The sequence below is a fragment of the Rhinolophus ferrumequinum genome, chromosome 5, assembly GCF_004115265.2.
Source record: "Rhinolophus ferrumequinum isolate MPI-CBG mRhiFer1 chromosome 5, mRhiFer1_v1.p, whole genome shotgun sequence".
In the NCBI taxonomy this organism is placed as follows: domain Eukaryota; kingdom Metazoa; phylum Chordata; class Mammalia; order Chiroptera; family Rhinolophidae; genus Rhinolophus; species Rhinolophus ferrumequinum.
In genome coordinates, this window is record NC_046288.1 from 31,565,350 (window position 1) to 31,586,715 (window position 21,366).

The window sequence follows — 21,366 nt, forward strand, 5'->3', positions numbered from 1 at the left end:
GTATCCTATTTCAGACTAGTTTCTTCACATTCTTCACCAGTGTACCCAAACCTCCTAACTTCATCTACAGAGAGCAAATTATTAGTGGAATTTTCTGGTCCCAATTGTAAAAATCCTGGGAAAGTGCCCTCAGTAGGGCAAGGAGAGTCTGATGTCCACCCTATACTGTGGCAACAGAGGCAGGCTACACAGGAAGATGCAACCACCACTGGAATCACTTGCTTAGAGACGGGGGCAGAGCATGTCCCTGAAAAGAAAAGGTCTGCTCTGGACAGATAAAACAGTTAGTGTTCTTAGGAATCTTCTAAGATGTTTCATTAAACCAGTAGTACCAAAGGTGTGGTGCACAGAGTTGTATGGGTCCACAAGACCCTTTCAGGTCTGCAAAGTCAAAGCTATTTTTATAATAATACTAAGATGCTATTTACCTTATTTATTTACTTATTTACTTTGGCACATTAAATTTTGCATTGATGATGCAAAAGCAATTGTAGGTAGAATTTGTAGTGCCTTAGCGTAAATGAAGGCAGTGGCACCAAATTATACTAGTAGTCATTATATATTCACCACCATGCATGTCCAGGGGAAAAAAAACAACTTTCACTTAAGAATGTCCTTAAAGAAGCAGTAAAAACATTTAATTTTATTAATCCTTGATTTTGAATACAGATCTTTTTCATATCTACGTAAATAAATGAGAACTATGCATAAAGCCTGTTGGCTGCATACTAAAATGAAATGATTGTCTTGAAGAAAATGCACTAATGCGATGACTTGAGTTGCAAGCTGAACTAACCACTTCTTTTATGGAAAACAATTTTTACTTGAAAGAATGACTAACATACAAACTATGGTTATTCAGACTTGGATATTTGTACACATTTTATCCATGAAGTTAGCCTGTCACTTCAAAGAAAACAACTGACAGTATTTGCTACCAAATAAAAGATTCAAGCTTTCAAGTGAAAATTAGATTTTTGCCAAACTTGTATCCTCCACCATTAACTTTACAGCTTCCTAATATTTAAAGGTTTTTCTGATGATATAGGTGGAGATATGGACAAATACAATTTTTTGATGCTGTGGAGTGAAATGTGTTAAAATTTGGAAAATCTGCACCACTCAGTGAAACAATATTTTCTATATGACCAATGCATGATGTTACAAAATACATGGATAAAAGACACATTGAAAGTGCAAGAGAGATCATGGATTTTTAATGGAATGGAATGTGAAAATTTCATTGAGATGCTTTCACATTCCACATTGCTAGTAACTTTTTTTAAAAAAAACTACTGCTTATTGAGTTTTGCTGTAATGTAAAAGAAGAAAAACCACTATTATCTGAAAGGGACTTTAAAATGCCTCTCCCACATAAACAAATGGTTTTTGGAATTCTTAATCAATTTTAGGAGTGTAAAGGGGTCCTGAAACAAAAATGTGTGAGAACTGCTGCTCTAAACTATGTGTACTCGTACATAGATTTCTAGGGAAAAGCGCTATTGTCAAAGCCTCTGAGTACTAAAGAATCTCTAATACTACAATGACAATTGAGAAGGCTTTACTGTTAATAATCATTTTTCATCATCATAAGCATTCCTACCAAATATAATGGTAAACATTTATTGAGGCTCTGCTCTGTCCAGGGTCTGTTCTAAATGCTTTACATGCATTTAATCCTTACAATAATTCTTTGACATAAAAGTGTCATTTTATCCTCATCTCCATTTCATAGAAGGGGAAACTGAGACTTAGAGAGGTTTATGAGGATTAAAGGCCATACAATCAGCAAGTCTTAGGCTTCCGACTACTCCACTGTCAGTAAAGAAAGTGCCACCAGCCCTGCTCTATGCTTTTACAGAACATATCCATGGAGTAAGGCAATGGCCAGGCCAATGTTCTGTAGCTGCTCTGCCCGTTATGACAGCTACTAGCCACGTTTGGTTATTGAGGATTCAAAATGTGCCGAGTCTGAATTGAGATGTTACATAAGTGTAAAAAATACACACTGGATTTTGAAGATTTAGAATGAGAAAAAAAATTGTAAAATAACTCAATATTTTTTATATTCATTACATGTAAAATGATAAATATTTTAGATATATTGAGTTAAATAAAGCATATTATTAAATACCCTTTAATTAATTAATTTCATCTGTTTCTCCTTTTCAAAAATGTGACTTCTAGAAATTTTTATCTTTTTAAGATTTTTATTAAAATATAGATAACATATAATACATAATATTATATTAGTTTCAGGTGTACACCATAATTATTTAACATTTATATGTTGAATAAAGAAGCGATCACCATGATAAGCCCAGCAAGCTTCTGACTATACCATGCTATCACAACATTATTGATTATATTCCCCATGCTGTACATTACATCCCTATGACTTATTTGTTTTATACCTGGAAATTTGAACTTCTTATTCCCCTTCACCTTCCCTGTTTTTTAATTTTTTCAATTTCAGTTGACATTAAATATTATTTTATATTAATTTCAGGTATACAGCATATGTAAACACGTATATTATTTAAGAAGTTGATTCCCCCTGACTAGTCTAGTACTCACCTAGCACTATACATAGCTATTACCATATTATTGACTATATTCTTTATGCTTTACTTACATCCTCATGACTGTTCCGTAACTATCAATTTCTACTTCTTAATCTCTTCACCTTTTTCATCCTGCCCCCAATCTCCCCTCCCATCTGTCAGCCATTAAAATGTTCTCTGTATCTATGAGTGTGTGTCTGTTGTTTGTTTATTTTGTTCTTTAGATTCCACATATAAGCAAAATCACATTGCATCTGTCTTTCTCTGTCTGACATACTCCACTTAGCACAATACCTTCCAAGCCCATCCATGCTGCTGCAGATGAAAAAATCCATTCCCTTCCATGGTCAAGAAATATTCCATTGTATATACGTACCACCTCTTCTTTATCCATTCATCCATCAGTGGTCACTCAGGCTGCCTCCACATCTTGGCCATTGCAAAAAATGCTGTCATGAACATATGGATGCACATGTCCCCTCGAAGTAGCATTTTGGGTTCTTCTGATAAACACTCAGGATTACTGGGTCCTTCTTTGTCTCTTATTATAGCTTTTGTTTTAGTCCATTTTGTCTGGTATAAGTATTGCTACTCCAGCTTTTTAATTATTTGTTTTCATTTTCATGAAATATCTTTTTCCATCCTTGTACTTTCAGTCTGTGTGTGTTTTTCGATCTGAAGTGAGTCTCTTGTAGGCAGCATATGTAAGGGTTTTGTTTTCTTATCCATTCAGCCACCCTATGTCTTTTAATTGGAGCATTTAATCCATTTACATTTTAAGTAATTGTTAATAGATATGTGGTTATTGCCATTTTATTATTCATATTTTTATTTAATTTTTTTTTCACCTCAACATTTCTTGGTGGTAATTTCTTTCATCTCAACTGGTTTGGTGGTAATGAACTCCTTTAGCTTTTTCTTGTCTGGGAAGCTTTTAATCTCTCCTTTGATTCTAAATGAGAGTTTTGCTGGGTACAGTAATCTTGGTTGTAGGCCCTTGCTTTTCCTCACTTTGAATATTTTCTGCCAATCCCTTCTGGCCTGCACAGTTTCTGTTGAGAAATCAGCTGACAACCTAATAGGAGCTCCCTTGTAAGTAACTGCTTTTCTGCTTTCAAGATCCTTTCTTTGTCTTTAACTTTTGGCATTTTAATTATGATGTATCTTGGTGTGAGCCTCTTTGGGTTTATCTTATTTGGGACTCTCTGCCCTTCCTAGGTTTGTATGTCTATTTCCTTTACCAGGTTAGGGAAGTTTCCAATCATTATTCCTTCAAACAGGTTTTCAATTCTTTGCTCTCTCTCTTCTCCTTCTGGTTCCCTCGTGATGTGCAGGTTGGTATGCTTGATGCATAGGCCCCTTAAACTATCCTTATTTTTTTGGATTCCTTTTTTTTTCTTTTTGCTGTTCTGATTGGGTGTTTTCTGATGCTTTATCTTCTAAATCACTGATTCGACCCTCTGCTTCATCTAATCTACTGCTGATTTCCTCTAATGTATTCTTTATTTCAGTTATTGTATTCTTCATTTCTGACTGGTTCTCTTTTGTGTTTTCTGTCTCCACTTTTATGTTTCCTATCTCTTTGTTGAAGTTCTGCCTAAGATCACTGAGCATCTGTATAACCAGTGTTTTGAACTCTGCATCTGGTAGATTGCTTGTCTCCTTTTGGTTTACTTCTTTTTCTGGAGCTTATTCTGTGCTTTTTTGGGGGATGTGTTTCTTTGTTTCCCCATTTTGGCTGCTTCCCTGTATTTGTTTCTGTGTATGAGGTAGGGTTGCTATGTTTCCCGATAAGGGTGGCCTTATGTAGTAGGTGTCCTCTGGGGCCCAGTGGCACAGTCTCCCTGGTGACTTGAGTCGGGTGCTCCAGGTGTGTCCCTTGTGTGGGTTGTGTGTGCCTTCCTGTTGTAGTTGAGCCTTGGTTGTTGTTTGCACTTTAGTGGGAGGGGTGGCCCCTCAGGCTGATTGGTTGTGTGGACTTGCCATGACTATAATGGAAGAACTGTTGTGCCAGGATGACCGTATGGAGCAGATTTCACTTTATCAGGGCTCTGGTGCCTGCCCAGTCTGCCCATTGGGTGTATCATCCTTGGATGGGGCAAGGTGATGCTCTGGCTTAGTCTGAAGCTGGCCACCTGGTATGCCAGCCCTGGGGCCTCCTGAAAAGGGCCCTGAAGCAGGCCAAGTTCAGCTGCAGCCTGTGCCCTGCCTGGGGCACCTGACATGAGCCATAAAGCAATCCTCAGAGGCATCCACCTGGGCTGGGCTTGGAGTTGCCTTGAGAGGCCAATCCATAAATGGAAGCTGGCTGCCACTAGTACCGGGCTTGGTGCTACTCAGCAAGAGGTACAGGATATGCTGAAACCAGATGCTGCTTGTTTGGGTTTTGTGACCTTTTGAATAATTTTAGGAAATCTTGGCATGAGCCAAGACAGGCCATTTGGATAGAAAACCCAATGGAAGCGACTTGGGTGTGCCTGCAAGTGGGTGGAGTGGGGTGAGAGAATCACCAGGGAGGGGTAAACAGTGTTAGCCAGGCTGATGGTGACTCAGATATGGCAGTTACCTGAGTCTGCATATCAGGAATGGGGAGTACTCAACAAAGAAACAATGGACTCTGCCAGCACTTCTGTCTGGGAGAAAGCTACCCCTACAACCCTCGCTCTCTAGCCAGACAACTCAGTTCCTTGGTGCCTTTTGAGCTGCTGCCCCAGCACTTGAGCTCAGAGTGAGTCGTCAGCAAGGAAACCCTGCACAGGCCCTGTATGAAGAACGCTTGGGACTCCAGCAGCCCTCTGCCTCATTCAGCTACAATCTCCTTTGGTTTTCACAGCCAGAAGTTATGTGTTGGGGAGCCTGGTGTGGTTCTGGGACTTCTTGTTCCTCCGGGGGGACCTCCACAACTGAGATATCCCTCCCAATTATTAACTGTCACATGTGGGTGTGGGACCAGCCCCGTCCTATGTCTTTGCTCTCCTACAAGTTTTGAGGTGGTATCTTCTGAATGTCCTTAGTTATAGGACTTCTGTTCAACCAGACTTCTGTTCAACCAGATTCTCAATGTTGCTTGTTCTGTAATTTGGTTGTAATTTTGATGTGGTCATGAGAGGAGGCAAGCACAGTGTTTACCCATTCCACCATCTTGACCAGAAATCTTAGACATTTTAAAATTACCTATGTGACTTGTATTTTACTTCCATTGGACAACATAGGTCTGCAGTATCAACACAATCCAATTTTAGATTTACTTAAATAAGAGATTTCATTATGTGTATCACCTCCAAGAAGCCAGTTTCTTCTTCCTGATATGTTTTAAGGGCTCCCTCCTTCATTAAAATAAAAATTAGTGACCTATGGTTGAGTGTCCTCAAAGAGCTCATGTAGCTCCAAACAACTTTATTTATTTAAGTCAGGAAAACCAATCATGTTTCATCATTCCCTTTTAAACCTGCTCTTGTTCAAGCAGATATTTCTTGGCAAATTTCCAAATTTACCATTTTGTACATATTGTGTAACTGTTTTTAATATTTTTTGTGATTAATATTTTTAAAAAGGAAATCAGAGTTAAAAAGAGAAAAGCAAAGTGATGTGAGGAAGTGTAGGAGAATCCACGGAGACATTTTTGCGATGTGACTTGGGAAGTGAAATGAAACCAAGGCAAAATGTATCAGGGTCTTAAGGCTGTTGCATTCTGCCTTTAGGGTAGAGAATTAGGTGGAGAAAGAACTGTCAGAGACAATTTAGAGCTTTCCCCAGAAGCTCAGTTGTAAGCAGGAATGGAATTTCTCAGGACAGAGCCCAAGTCACACAACGGTGTACGTGAAGAAATAGCTGCAGCAGGCATTAACGTTTTCTTCTTGTGCTTTAGATCCCCCCAATTTTTAAATGTTCCCCGAAAGTTTCTCCTCTAATAATAGCTAAGATTTATTGGCACTCAGAACATACCAAGTCTTTCACATATGTAATCCATTCAATCTTCCCAATAATGCCAGGAGAAACTGTGGCATAGAGGTACCAAATAATTTAGAGTAACTCAGTATTTGGCAGAGGGCAGATTAGATCCAGCCTTCAGTGGCCATAGAGTAGACATCAGAACCTAGCCTCTAACCACTGCACACACTGCTTCTCCCAGCTCTCTCACCTTCGGTGTTCTTTCTCTCCTAAGCCATTTGAATCCCAGAGTCCAAAGCTAACACTTCTATATTATCTAGCATATATTATATGACGTTATCTATAAATTATAATACATTTAGGATGTCAAAACCTAAGTCAACCAAGGGCAAGTTTTTGTAAAATGTTGAAAGTCTACAATACTAGAAATTCATTTTAACAGTAATCAAAAGAGAGTGGAAGTCAGTAAAAGGCAGATTTATCTTAGATTTTATTCCAGTGGAACAGTATAAAAGAACCAAGAGAATTCTATTAAGACACTGGCTTTTGCTGGTATGACTAAAGTATAGTCATAATGTATGACATGCAAATTCCATCCCTGAGCCCACTGAGGAGTGCAAGTCCCCCTATACTACCTCATAGCATCTTTTGGTTTCCTTCATACTTAAACTCTCTTTAAGTACTCTCAGTTTTTTGTTTTTGGGTGTTTTTTTTTCTTCCAATTTGTAAAATTGGGATAACCTCCTGGTGTGTGAAGTTTAAACAGATTACATAAAATGCTTGGAATAATTCCTAACACATAGCAGAAGCTCAATAAATGTTAGTGGGGATCATAATATCTATCATTTAACATAAATTATTGCATATATTTTGTGATTGTTTATTCAATATTTGACTCCCACTACTAGAATATAAGCTTTCTCATGGAAAGGACATTTAACTACTGTGGCACACATCACAACTTCCCCTGCTATCCAGCTCTCCTCTTCATCTGAGCACACAAGGAAATTGGCTTCCTTGATTTCTTGAAGTTGATCATGGCCACTGATTTGATTTAGCCAATAAAATATGAGCAGAAATTTCCAGGTGGAAAATTTAAATGCTGTAGTAACTCTTCACTTATTTTTTTCCCTATTTCACTGAATGTGGAAGCAGGTTTTGATATGATGTAGAGGACAGCTACTCTGGGGAGTAACTTGGATCCACAGCAGACTTTGATTAGTGAGAAATAGATCATTATTGCGTAAGCCTCTGAGACTTCGGGGTGGTTTATTACAGCAGCATAACCTAGCCTACCCTAACTCTTACAACCTATTACATTCCCACAGCCTAGCATAGTGTCTGGCACCTAGTAAGTGGTCAAATGTGTTTTCACTAAATTGATAAATTGAAAGTTTTAATCATTAACAAACATAAATAATTCTGTTAAATAAATTATTTTCAACTCTATTCTGTGTACAATGAAAAACCTTGGAAATTTTAACTGATTAGTATGTGAGCCTCACCATCCTTTGGGTACCAAACAATCATCTTACATATCAAAGTAAGAGTCACACATGCTTTGCACTCCAGGGGGACTTCATTAAAGTTTTATTGAATTTCAATTGAATCATTTTTTTTCTGTGAAGTGGTTTTGAAAAGGCTTTATTTCTGTAATAGAATTACTTACTTAAATGGCCATATTTAAAGGCACCAGTTCCTTATAGGATGGCCCTGCAAAAATTCATCTGTGTGTGGTAACTCCCTCCATGACAACTACAACCCAGATGCAGAAATTCTTCATAATCATGTAGATTACACTAGAAACCAGGAGGATCTCAAGTTCAAAAGCATTCAGAAAATGTGTTTGACAGATGGAATTTGTGGTTTCTCTGGCCAGGGAGGGGGGAAGCGGATGGGCACTGGTTGTATTAATATCTTACTTCTCATTCTGAAAAGAATCAATAACTTTACCAAAACAAAAGAAAAACTATGAGCGCCAGTTTTTCTTTCTGGTCATGGAAGCATGACAAGTTCTACAAGTAGTAATGGTGGTCAGGCAGAGAAATTGACCTTGTCACTGATAAAGTGATGAAGCCCAAAAGAGTGAGAAGATAAAACCTGAAACTCTGATATATGAGCAAGAAGTCACAGAAAAACAAAGCTGTTCTCCAGTGCTACTAATGGTCCCGAGCAAATCAATTCTTTTGGAAGGCTCATTAATTCCTGCAGCTTCCCAGCTCTAGTGCCTAGAGGACCACCAGGCTAATCATCACATAGATATTTGGAGATGACCTGGCATCTGGTCTGATAGAGATGTGAGAAATAAGCAGGTCGAAGGTAGTGGGGAGGATTAAATGAAAGATCAGCTTTGATCTGTGTGAATACACAGAACCTTTGGGCTTTTGGAGAGTAGAGTACAGGGGGTGACCCAGGATGCCTTGGGCAGGCATCTTATTGGTACTATTAGTTAGCTGCGTGACATTGGACAAGTACTTAAACCTGTCTGTGCTTCCATTTCCTCCTCTGAAAATGAAAACAGTGCTCACCTCAAAGAATTGTTGTGAGAATTTGACTTAGTTAAAACCTGTACATCACAGTTGTATAGCATGCAGCATGACTCAGGAAATGTCAGCCTTTGCTGTCATGGCCCTGGTGCACACAAACTGTTCCGTTATGGGGTCCAGCCCTTACCCACTATGCAACCTTGAGCACGTTAGTTCTCTGTGCCTTAGTTTTCTCATCTGTAAAATGGAATAATAGTAATTCTATGTCATAGGGTCGTAAGGAGTGATGATACAACATCTAGTACGATGCCTTGCTCATAGTAATCTCGTGATCAATGCTACCTGACGTTAGTAATATTTCTTCTAGTAAAAAGCTGAATAGGACAGCAGACATCCTCCAGGGCTGGATGTGTGTGAGGGTTTAATACACAGGCAGGAACATTTGGTGAAAGGAAGGAAAATGTTCTCCTGCTTGGAAAGAAATATGTGTGCTTTCTTACAATGGTGGGGTCTGGCTCTTCGAGGTGACACCTAAAGTGAGATATGGTCACCTGTTTAAAGGCTGTAGGCTCCTGTAAGAAAAGCTGAGATAAATTTCTGAGGGCAGAGTTCCGCTCACACATCCTTGCATCCCTTTAGTTCCCAAGTGCTAGACACCCCAAATATTTGTGGAACCGTCAAAACTCGGATCTCGCGCCTTGACTGACCAGCAGAGGCCGCCCTGGGCCGGGGCTCACGGGACCCCAGCACTCGGAAAGGGAAGGCCAGGGGGTGGCCCTGTTGTCGCTGCGGGGATCGGGTGGGAGGGGTTTGGCGGTAGCCGGCGAGGCGGCGGAGGCGGCCCAGTGCTCAGGCGGCTGGGATGGAGCAGAAGCGCACCGGGTGCCGGAGGACACACAGCTGAAGGAGACACTTCGCATTCGCCTGGCTTCCCTGCCCGCCGCCGGAGCCGCGCGGGACTCACGGTTCCCATCGCAGCCCATCAGGAAGAGGAGGAACAGTCAGTGCCCCGTGCGCTCTGGCAGTCCGGCAAACTCTCCCGCCGCCCGCGCCGTGCTCGGCACCAAACACCAGGGTACCATGGTCTGCAAAATTCTCTTCGTTCTCTGCATCTTCACGGCAGGTATTTTGGGGCGCCGTTCTCCCGGAGGGGCCGGGAGTGGTATGGGCCCTGGCAGCCAGCACTGGGGTCCGGGCCGAAGCGGGGAAACCGGGAAATAAATCGCCGCGCGCAGATGGTGCGAGCCTCGGGGATTGCGCGAGTGGATGTGCGCACTTGGATTTGGGGTGATGAGCGCCTTTGGAGATCCTGGTCTGTGACGGACCTAGGGGATGACAAGGTCCTTCCTGCCGCAACCCGCACCCGCACAAACTCTGAGTGCTGTAGAACAGGTGGCTGCGCGGCGCGTTCGAACCCCGGTTGGGAAACACTGGCTGCGACTCGGGGCTTCTCAAGTCCCCGAGCGCACCCTGCCAGAGTCGGGGACCAGACTTCTTAACGCGGTTGGACTCGGGGAGGGATGAAAAAGTGGGAGAAGCAGTGGGGGGAGGGTGTCGCATCTGGGAAGGCTTTAAGCAGTGGCTGCGCACCCGGCGGGGTTTGATTGCCTTCCCCGAGACTTGGTCTCTGGTCTCCGGCGTCTCTTCCTAGTTATGCTTGGACATGATGCAGCATTCAAGTCCAAGGGAAGCTGCCTCGACCCGGTTCAAGCTTGCGATCACCGCTACGGGTTTGCAGTCCTTCCCAGTGGCCTGGAGCCTCCCCAAAATGCGTGCCATAGCAGAAACTGATAACTTGGCTAAAAGCAGCATGCCCGGGTTCCACCCACTACCCCCGACACACGCACAGCCTCGGGACCACTACCCTCTACGCGCCTAGCGGGTCTTGTGACCACTGACAGTGGCGGCCTCTGGCAGGGGACTGAGGAGAGAGGAGCAGGGGAATGAGCTCGGCTTGGTGGGGGCCGGGGAGAGATTCAGAGCCACGCTTTGAGTCTGGAGTTGTGTGTACCCAGTTTTTCCAGAAAAATGCAGCCCGACAAGGGACAACTGACTATGGATGAAGCAAATAGTAGCTCGAGTGCATGGACACTGACATGTTTAGATAATGTTCCAAAGCCGCATACACACGCGCGTTTGACTCCTGCTTGTAGTCCGTGTATATTTTTCCTCCTGACTTGTTTGGATTCCTTTCATTGTGGACACATGTCTCTACAATCCCTTGAAAAGAAGCTAGGGGTTTCCTGGCAGCTCCCAAAGGATAACGCAGTTTTGAAGAAAACTTTCCCAACTTAAGGCTATAGCGTGCGTTTTTTCCTCTACTTGCTGAAAGCCTAAGAAAACTCCCTTTTCTGTGGTGTCTGCAGGGTTTGGAGACGGGCCCGCAGAAGGTTCCCGAACAGTCTCTGGTGGCTTTGGCTGCGTGCGCAGCCCGCGGGGCTGGGAGCGCGCGGATCCCGGCAGGTGTAACAGTGGCGTCCAGCCCAGGAGTTGCTCTGCCTGGGGGGTTCCCGTAATCCCCCAAGCTAACGATGTTTACGAAATGACATGAGGGGGTGCCTTTACTTTCTCCTCATTAGAAATCCTTTCAGGAGGCTCGAGGCTCAGAAAACTTTGAGTGAACCAGTAGAGCTAGTAGGTAGGTTTGTTTGCTAATTTTACTTCATGGCTTGTGTTTTCTTTGTTTTGTTTTTTAACAGCTCTGGCAGTTGGCAAGATTGGGATAAACCCTATTAGATAGTGTATTGTGGCTTTTGTTTTTTTCTAAAGAGGTCAAGATCTTTCTCCCTCGGCCAGTTTCAGAGTTTAGCCCCTCTATTCTGGGGGCAGGAGTACTGCCCTTGTTCTCAGACAGAGTGAGGAGGCTGGTGGCTCAGGGACCAGCTTGGCAGCCTCACCCCCATCCCGCACGTGTGTGTCGAGATCAGAGTCAGGAAAATCACAGCCTCCCAGTTCTGCAGCTCTCCTGACACCGCAAGACATAGTCATGTTTCTGTGTACATCTCCCCAACAGAGTGATGGAGCTTCCTTCTTCTGAAGGAATCTCTTCAGGGTCAGTGGGTGTTAGACCTACTCGCAATTGTTGTCAGGAAAATAATATAAAAATTGACATAAATACCTCATGAGGCCCTTTGCATCCCAAAGTAAAAGGTTTACAGAAACTAAAAGATCACTTTTTTAGAATAAAGAGATGTTTGGTAAAGGAAAGAGGGGTGAGGGTTCTTGAAATGAAAGTGGCATGAATGTTTCAGTGCCTCATCTCTGAGCTTCCTTGGCAAAGCTCTAGCTCATTTCACCAGGCTATTACTCCTTTTCTGCTGGCCCCCTCCCCTGCTTCCTCCCACCCCCAACCTGCAGCTTCAGAGGCTTCAAGAAAATTTCTGTAGAACTCAAGGTGATGCTGTCTTGAGCCGGGAATGGGGTTTGGCAGGGGACTTTTTTTAGCTTAATAAATCAATATATATGTACACAGCATTTCCTCCAGCCTGTGTAATGGACACTTGCAAATATATGTGTATTGTCAACAACCCAGAAAAAGTAGCTCTCTATATTTACTCACTTGAATTTTTAAAAGAAGGAAGAAGAGAAACTGTGGACTATCTTCAGTTTTCTCAAAGTTGACTGGTAGAAAACCAGCATGGCTATTGTACAAACCGTTCCCCAACACCTCTAAGGAGTGTACAAGGGATTTAGGAGTCCTGCCTCCCGACTAAAATACAAGCCAGAACCTGCAAGATTTGGCAGCAGAACCAAGAGCAAGGGAGGATGGCCAGTCCTGGGAAGCTTCCATCTTCATCCCTCGCTCTCTCCCCTCTGGATTCTCTTCCTTCATTCCCACCACCATCATTGCTGCCCTCCCATGTTCTATGCCCCGAATTATTTAAAAGCTCCCTCACTGAGACATCTGAGATATACAGGAACTTTCAAACAGCCTTTTGCAAACACTTAGGAAGGACAAAGGGGAAAGAAGCATAGGTAAGAGAGACACAGACCCCAGGATCTGACTTCCTGGTCTGGGTTCTGCCCTGTCTGTCCCTAGTCTCCCCCCAAGTTGGTCACTGCATTCCACCCCACTACTTGGTGATCAAGACCAGGAGAGCTAGATTTTAGTCAGCCACCCAGCTAGAGAGCCTATTTGTGTTCTGGGCCTGTCATCGCTCTTCTCCCGATGAGTAACATCTAGAATGTCCTTGTCCTTGACAAAAGACCCCATCCTAAACATTTACGGCTCTGTTCTTACTACAGATCCTGATGTATGTCAGGACCTCATCATAAGCATATTGAAGCCTCATCATAAATCTTGTCATAAACATGTTAAAAATATGCACATGCATTTATAGGAACAGCGAGGTTGCCTACGGGTGGTTCCTTTAGCTTGGTTACCTTCTATTCCCCTGAAGTCTGTGTCACAGTTCAAGAAATGACACCTCCTTCACATGAAACCTGATCTGAGAAGGTGGAAGCTCTTGTTACCTGATACATTTACTGAGGCAGTGTTGCAAAGTGGTAGGTAAGAGCTTCAGCTAGATTGCCTAGGTACAAAGCTAAATTTTACGGCTTACTAATTGTATGATTTAGGGCAAGTAAGTCAACCCCTCTGAGTTTTCTTATCTACAGAATTGGGGGATTAAAACCTCATAAGGTTGCTGAAAGTGTTAAATGACTGAAGATACCTACAGTGCATGGGACGCAGTAAGCTTTCAATAAATGTTAGCTATAATTGTTGATATTATTCTTATTAATAAAGTTTGCTGTATTCGGCATCAATTAGGTCATCCTCTCCAAAAGCAGAGTTTATATATTTGCTCTTGGACTATGTTCTCAACTAATATCCAGGACAGTGCCAGGAGTTCTGGCAAACCCTAATGCGCAAATTAAGAAAAGATTCAGCTGAGCCTACTAAATGGCTAATTTGAAAAGGTTAATAACATACCAGCTCAGACATAGCACAAGAGTCCCCAAAATGTTCGGTAACAAATAGAAGTACAGTCTCACCAAGGACTTTATTTCGTCCATAAAGTCTTTTGCAAACCGGTATGTTTCAAAAGCTCAACTCAGCTAAACCTTAAGGTCAGGTTCCCAAAGCCACAAATTTTGGATAATTCAGATCAAACAACTTAGGAAAAGACAGTCCATGGTATCTAAATGATCCAAATGGCTCTCTCCAGTACCCCAAATCATAATGGCCAGATAGCTAATTTAACTTGAGCATTTGGACCTGGTCTAATTGCGCTTGTGTTTTTATAAGGAAAATATTGGCCAAGTACTTTCACTGTTTGAGCAGACTTTCTTAAACAGTGATTTTCCCTTGAGGGCAGCGGAGAATAGCATCTACTAGAGAGAGACATTTAAGAAATATTTTCAAAAGGGGTTGGCTGTCTTAATACCCAAATGAAAGGAATCCTGCCATAGCATTTACAACCGTTTGCTTCCTTTTGTAAGTATCTGTCACTGAAATTGGACATGTTAGTTTAGGAACCAAATATATGCTTGTCTAATAAGAGACTGAATAAAATAGTCACTTGGAAAAATTAATGTTTCATTTAGAAGACAGACGCAGCTCTAAAAAGAGGTGGGTAAGTAGTAAGTACATGTGCCTTATGCAATGAGTACTTTTTACTTAGAAATGCAAGGCTAATAGGTTATCATCCCATTAATGTGGAAGCAGGGTGACTAAAAAATAAGACTGATTTGTGTATGTAATTCATGATGTTACTTTTTTCAGTCACAGCTTAAATTACTGAAATGGCAAGGATTGATGTAACATCAGACTTTCTGATCTGCAGATCTTTTAATGTTCATCATAATCCTTTACCGGCATAGCCTATTTCTTTTACCTGTTTTGATGTTGTTTATAAACCTTGAGTCCTTTGCCATTTTATAAGTAATAGAAATCATTAAAATAAAATAGACAATTAGATAATTCTTTTCATCTGTGTTTTTCATTAGTGCAGGGTGGTGTAATGTCGATTAAAAATAAGCTGTTTTAATTTTCCTTTGACCAGTGTTACCAGATTTAGCAAATGAAAATACAGGTTGCCCAATCTGATTTGAATTTCAAATAAACAGCAAATTCCAAGTATGTTCCACACAATACTTGGGACATACTTAAATTAAATAATTCTTCATTGTTTGTCTTGAATTCAAATTGAACCGGGCATCCTGTGTTTTATCGAGAAACCCTACCTTTGGCCTTTCATTTGCATCCCATCTATTCAATGGGTTTGATATAGGATTAGCTTTATTTTGAATCCTATCACACCCAGCTTTAGCTGGGAAGACACAGAGATTTCAGAGCAGCTCTCTCCCAAACAGCAACTACAAGGATTAGTATTCAGGGGCAGCTCTCCAAGGAAATATTTTGAATCTGACTGCATATCTAGTACAGTTCATCGTTGTGTGTTTCTGAACAACTGGTGGGATTTCTGTAGGCTCCCTGAGGCTACATCACCCGACTCCTTAGTAATCTTTTCTTTTCACAAAAACAATATATTTTAAATGGTAGCAATGTTCTTGCATAGGAGCTGGAACTAGACGCCTTCTAGAATCCAGCTGGCAGCTGATTAAAAAAGAAAGTTATAGAATAGCTTTGGATTTCAATGCTCTCTTCTGTGCCAGGATCTTAATACATCTCAAAAATATTAATTATATAAGGTTTACATAATTCCTGAGGGATAGCTCTATTGGTATCTCTTGAAAGCTATGGCTATATAGAGCCTGAAGCAGCATGTTAGGCAAAATTTCAAAGCAGATTGAAAAAAATATCCTTAAAGCTATTGGACTATAGTGGAAATTTGTACCTCTTATACCCAAGGTAAAATCTGTAAATAAGTAACCGTTACCGTGTTTCTCTGAAAAGAAGACCTAGCCGGACAATCAGCTCTAATGTGTGTTTTGGAGAAAAAATTACTATAAGACCCGGTCTTATTTTACTATAATATAAGACCAGGTATTATATTATATTACATTATATTATATTAATTATATTATACCCGATCTTATATTATAGTAAAATAAGACCGGGTCTTATAGTAATTTTTTCTCCAAAAGACGCATTAGAGCTGATTGTCCGGCTAAGTCTTCTTTTCGGGGAAACATAGTAAGTGGAAAACAAACTGTGGGAAGTTGTCAGATGTGATTTTAGAAAACATACCTATTCAATACCAAATAAGATGAATGGTAAAATACAACTTTGATGATAATATCTTCCAGTTGTAGTCCAAATTCTGACACCTGATTTTCTTTTCCATCAGGGAGGAAATAAGGACATGGGAACTTTAGTGCAGGTGTTAAACATGAAAATAAATGGAGAAGAGAAAGTTTTGTTTGAATTTTTTGTTTGTTTTTTTGCCATGGTTGTAAACTTGAAGCTATCATTTAGACTTCCCACTGGTTAGAACATATTATATTTTCCTATATGAGGTTATTAAAATGTTACCTTTTAAATTACGATATTCTTGCCAGCTTTTGTAGTCCAGAATCATAACGTTATTACTGACAGAGCTGTTTTACCCACTGTTGTATTCACAATGGATTGTTACTAGTGCTGTCTGCCTTTTATGAAATCTTTTCAGTTTCTGTTGGAAAAGCATTTGTGATCCCATACGTAGACCACAGACAGATACCATCATACTGGCATTGAACTTTTATTTGATTGCTAAACATTTCATACTATATATGATTATTGCTTTGTACTGTGATTTTGGTTCTTTAGTAAGAACAATACCAATTATTGTAAGGATAAAAGGATGCTCTTTATTCACTATGCAAAAGCTACAATGCACTGTCTCCATGTGTTTAGAGAAATGTCTAAGACACAGTCATTCTATTGAGTTAATGTAATGTGTTATATTATGAAAGGACTGCAGTACATCATGAGGGGGATTTCGATGCCCATTTTTTCAATAGAGAATCCTAAAGAAATCTGGTGGACTGAACCCCTCTCTCTTGGCCTGGGAGAAGAGGCAAGGTATTGCTGGATGACACATTCTGGGTTATGGGAATTTTTGTTGTTGATAGAGGCAACATCAAGATGGATATGGCCATCCCCCAACCAATGGGCAGCCCAAAATGTCTTGTCTAAAAAATTACAATGTTGATGGGATGACATTCAAGAGGAGAGAGTCCTGGAATTCTCTTTTTTGAAAAAGTGTTCAGACAGGTCTGAGCAGGAGAAAGGATTATCAAGTTTTGAGGCTAAATGATCATTCATCATTTACATTTTAGGAAATGTTCATGGGGAAGGGAGTAGGATATCAAATTACGTGTGGAAACTGGGTAAAAATGGGCAGGAGGAAGGGACAGCAGCTGTTTCAGAATTTCTACATAGGATACATGGGAGAAGCTGAGGGACTGGGAGAATATCAGATGGCTGAATGAGGGGGGTGACAATTGGAAATTATTTGGGGCTACAAAGGACCAAACCACCCTCTTGATGCTGCTTCTGGGAATGGAAAATTCATCAAGTTTTGTTTTTAGGGGGTGGGATAAGAGAATCCTCCTCAAACGTATGTGAATCTAAAAGCCTATTTTCTTACACCTTTTTAGATTTGTGAAAGGTTGCAAATGGAGCCTTTCCAGTGAAACAATGTGGGGGCCCTAATGGCAGCTAACTAAAGTACCCTCAGCATTGTGAAAGGGGGAAAGAATGAGAACATGCCCTGAGATGTCCAGAGGAATTCTTCTGCATAGTTTCCATCCATTAAGGAGGGATGAGTGGCCTGGGGTCACTCACTTCCAGGTAGCCTTTCTGGAACTGAACTTCAAAAAGAGTCCTATTTTGAGCCTATTTTCCTTTAAATGCTTATCTGAGGAGAAACACAGCCCTGATATTTATCAAGTGAGGATGAGATTTGTGTTACTTCATATGAGAAGCAACATGGTGCAGTAGAAGGAGCTTTGAAGTAAGACACGCACTCATGGAATGCCAACTCTGGGATCTTAGTTTCCTCCCTTGTGGGGTTATGATAGAGCGCCATGTGAATCCACATTCGGGAAATGTTTATTAAGCAGGTATATCAATAGGCAGAAGGTTTATTTTATTTTATTTTTTTACTTCATTTGCTTGTCTGCCCTTTGGTACTGGATTTTAAGGTGCATGAGAGGAGAATTTTACCTGTTTTGCCCCTGCTTTGTCCTCAGCATGTAGAACAGAGCAAGACATAAAGAGTGCTTAGCACATATTTGTTAAATTAATTTTTAATGGACAACCTAAGTGTGCTAAATACTGTCCAAGGCTCTGGGGCTACAGCAATGAAAAAAATAGACAAAACTCAACCCTCAGGGAACTTACATTCTATGAAGATGATTCATTTTGATTTGCTCATAAAAAAATCAATAGTTGAATATCTAATCATCATCTCCAACTCAACATGTCCAAATCTGAACTCTTGGGTTTCCCTCCCCCAAGAGTCTTCTCCTGAAGCCTTCACCATCTCAATTAATGGCAACTGCAACTTTCTAGTTGTTCAGGCTGAAAATCATGAGTCCACTTTGAGTCTCTTTCAACACCTCTCATCCAGTCCTTCAAGGAAATCTGCTTGCCTTATGTTTAAAATATATGCAGAATTCAGACACTTCTTGTCACCTCCATTGCTCTCATTCTGGTGTGAGCCACCCTCCTCTTTCTCCTGGAATACTGCAGGGGCCTCCTCTCAGATCTACCAGCTTTTCCTCTTTCCCTCCTAAGATCTGTTCTTTGCATAGCAACAGTTGATCCAGTGGAAATGTATCAGATGATGTCATTGCTCTGTTCACAGCTCTGCAGTAGCTTCCCATTGAACTCAAGAGTAAAATCCTGAGTCTTTAAAGCGACCGTCAAGACCTCCTGAGCTGCTGCTCCACTCATTCTTGGATCTGGGCAGCTGCCTCTCCTTTGCTCATCCTACACCAGCTTCCTTATACCGTGTTTCCCCGAAAAGAAGACCTACCCAGACAATCAGCTCTAATGTGTCTTTTGGAGCAAAAATTAATGTAAGACCCGGTCTTATATTATAGCAAAATAAGACGGGGTCTTATAGTAAAATAAGACCGGGTCTTATATTAATTTTTGCTCTAAAAGACACATTAGAGCTGATTGTCCAGCTAGGTCTTCTTTTCGTGGAAACACGGTAGATATGCTGGCTGATTCCTCGGTCTGGAACATATTTTCTCTCCATATATCCACCTGACTAATCCCCTCATCTCCCTAAAACCTTTCCTCAGATGTCACCTTCTCAGTCAGACTTACCCTGACCAACCCTGTAAAACCGCAATCTGTTCCCCCTGCCAACACCATATTCCAGTTCCTCATTTTTGCCTCTTGCCTCGGTTTCTTTACTCTTTACTTCTCTCCATCCCTTACCCTCCCGCCCCTACCTAAAGGATTTTGTCCCTTGCTTACTGTGGTCTCTCCAGTGCTAAATACGGTGTGGCACTTATGGGGTTCCCAAAATCTATTTGTTAAACTAAATGAAAATACATTTTTGAGGGCTGGCCAAATGAAGACTTAATTCAAAAATTTTCTTAGATCACCCGAAAGAGGCATTGGCAAACTTGCTTGCTATCAGGTGCTTATGTTTAATGTTTCTAAATAGCTTTTTTTTTTTAAATGAGCCAGGCTTTTAGTTTCCATTGAGGGTTATGAAAGCTAAACTTTAAAATCAGGTGGGTTTTTTTTTCTTTTTTTTCTTTTTTTTTTTTTTTGAACTATGCACATACAGAACACTTCTTTTCAAAATGTAAGCTTTTTTTTTTCCTTTGCCATGGGTATCACTTTAAAATAGCTGAAATTTCTTAAACTTTCTGGCCAATTAAGAAAATGTCACCTTTGAGCTTAGCTACAGAACCTTTTGAATAACTAAAAATAGTTATTCATAGGTGATTCTGAAACGCTATCTGTGTTTTAGTCCAAGCAATCAATAGAAGTGATGTGAAGTCCTGGTGAAAATCAACCCTGCAGACCTGACACCCCCTGACATGGCCACTGCTGACATCACTCAGGCTGGCATATCCCTCAGCCTCATCATCCAACAAATTCTCGTGGTACTTTCTGCCTTAAATAGGAATGTTTAATTATTTAGCAGCTACCAAAAAGAACATGAGCTTAAAAAAAAATAACATATCAGTCTTGAAGCCTTAGGGATAAGGGTAAAATTTCAGATTATATCAACTTGAAGAACAACCTACACAAAACCCAAAGAAGAGCAAAGATAACACTATACTAAAAACATGTGCCTTACTTGTTCAGTGATGTTCACTTGTCCATTCTTGAAGTGGGAAGGCTCTCAACCATCTTGAAATGCAGCAGCATTAACTGTAAGCAGAGGAGATGCAAGGGAGAGTAACCGTGACCTTCGGCTGGACAATGGACAGGGAACTGTGTCTGGTTTTGTGGTTGTGACACTGGGCGACACATGACCATTCCCCCAGCTCTCCTCCAGGGGAGATACCACGTCCCCTGATTAAAATGAAAAGCAGGGTCTGAATTCTCGCTGGAAGGAAAAGGAACACGCATTGACAAGAGAAGGCTTGTGATACCCAAAATCTCAAAGGCAAGTGTGGCAGCTCAAGGAGCGAAAATTACTACTTCACTAAGAATAGAGTTTCAGTGTGAACAGTTTTCAGAAAGAGGGGAGATGTGGGTTTTGAGATTCAGAAATTTACAGCCAAGTTTTTGTTTAAAAAAAAAGTCACCAAGCAATAGTTTATTGTTGTCTTATGACAGTTTTTAAAAGCTGCACTGAAGTATTGATTTAAGAAAATATTGTACTATGGAAACTATAAACATACAAAGAAATTGAGAAGAAAATATCTATCCCCTGTCCGGACCTGATTTAAAGTCCTGTTTGTTTGTTTGTTTTGCTTAAGAACTCTTACAAATATTCATACATTGGAAACAATGCAAATGCCTAACTGTAAAGTGCTAGTCAGATAAACTAGCATACATTCAACGTTTATTCAACTGGGCAAGACTAAGCAACTGTTTAAAAGAATGAGGTGGTTCACTTATGTACTGACACGTGGAAGTGGTCACTATATCGAACTAATATTTGGAACTTTATATTTCACAATATGTTGAAAAAGCAAGCTACGGAATAAAATGTACATTGTGATAAAATGTTCAAAACATTATGTTTATGTGTATGTCTGGGGAGAAAATGGTTTAGAAGGATACAGTGGTTAACTTTGGCAAGTAAGCTTTGGGGCAGTTTCACTTTTTATGCTCCTTTGTTTTGCCTGAATTTTTAAAATAGTTTGTATTGCCTTCAGCATTAAAAAATATATTATCAATAATCTACTCCCTCTTTATCAACGGTTAAGATGGTTGTAGTAACTGCTAGACGGCTATTCCTATCCTCAAAATCTTGATTCTAAAATTTCTGATGGAGCTCTCAAAAATAAGATCTTACAAAAGCAAATCATCTCTGAAAGGTTTATAGGATATC

At 40.7% G+C, this 21,366-nt stretch overlaps 1 protein-coding gene across 1 annotated transcript in view; it reads left to right on the plus strand.

Moving 5' to 3' along the window:
- The first annotated feature begins 9,764 nt into the window (after nt 1-9,764).
- PARM1 (prostate androgen-regulated mucin-like protein 1) overlaps nt 9,765-21,366 on the plus strand; it is a 92,955-nt gene continuing 81,353 nt past the window's right edge. Inside the window, exon 1 of the mRNA XM_033106254.1 lies at nt 9,765-10,064. Coding sequence (XP_032962145.1) covers nt 10,022-10,064 — 43 coding nt within the window. The 5' untranslated portion in view covers nt 9,765-10,021. The remainder of the gene's footprint in view (nt 10,065-21,366) is intronic.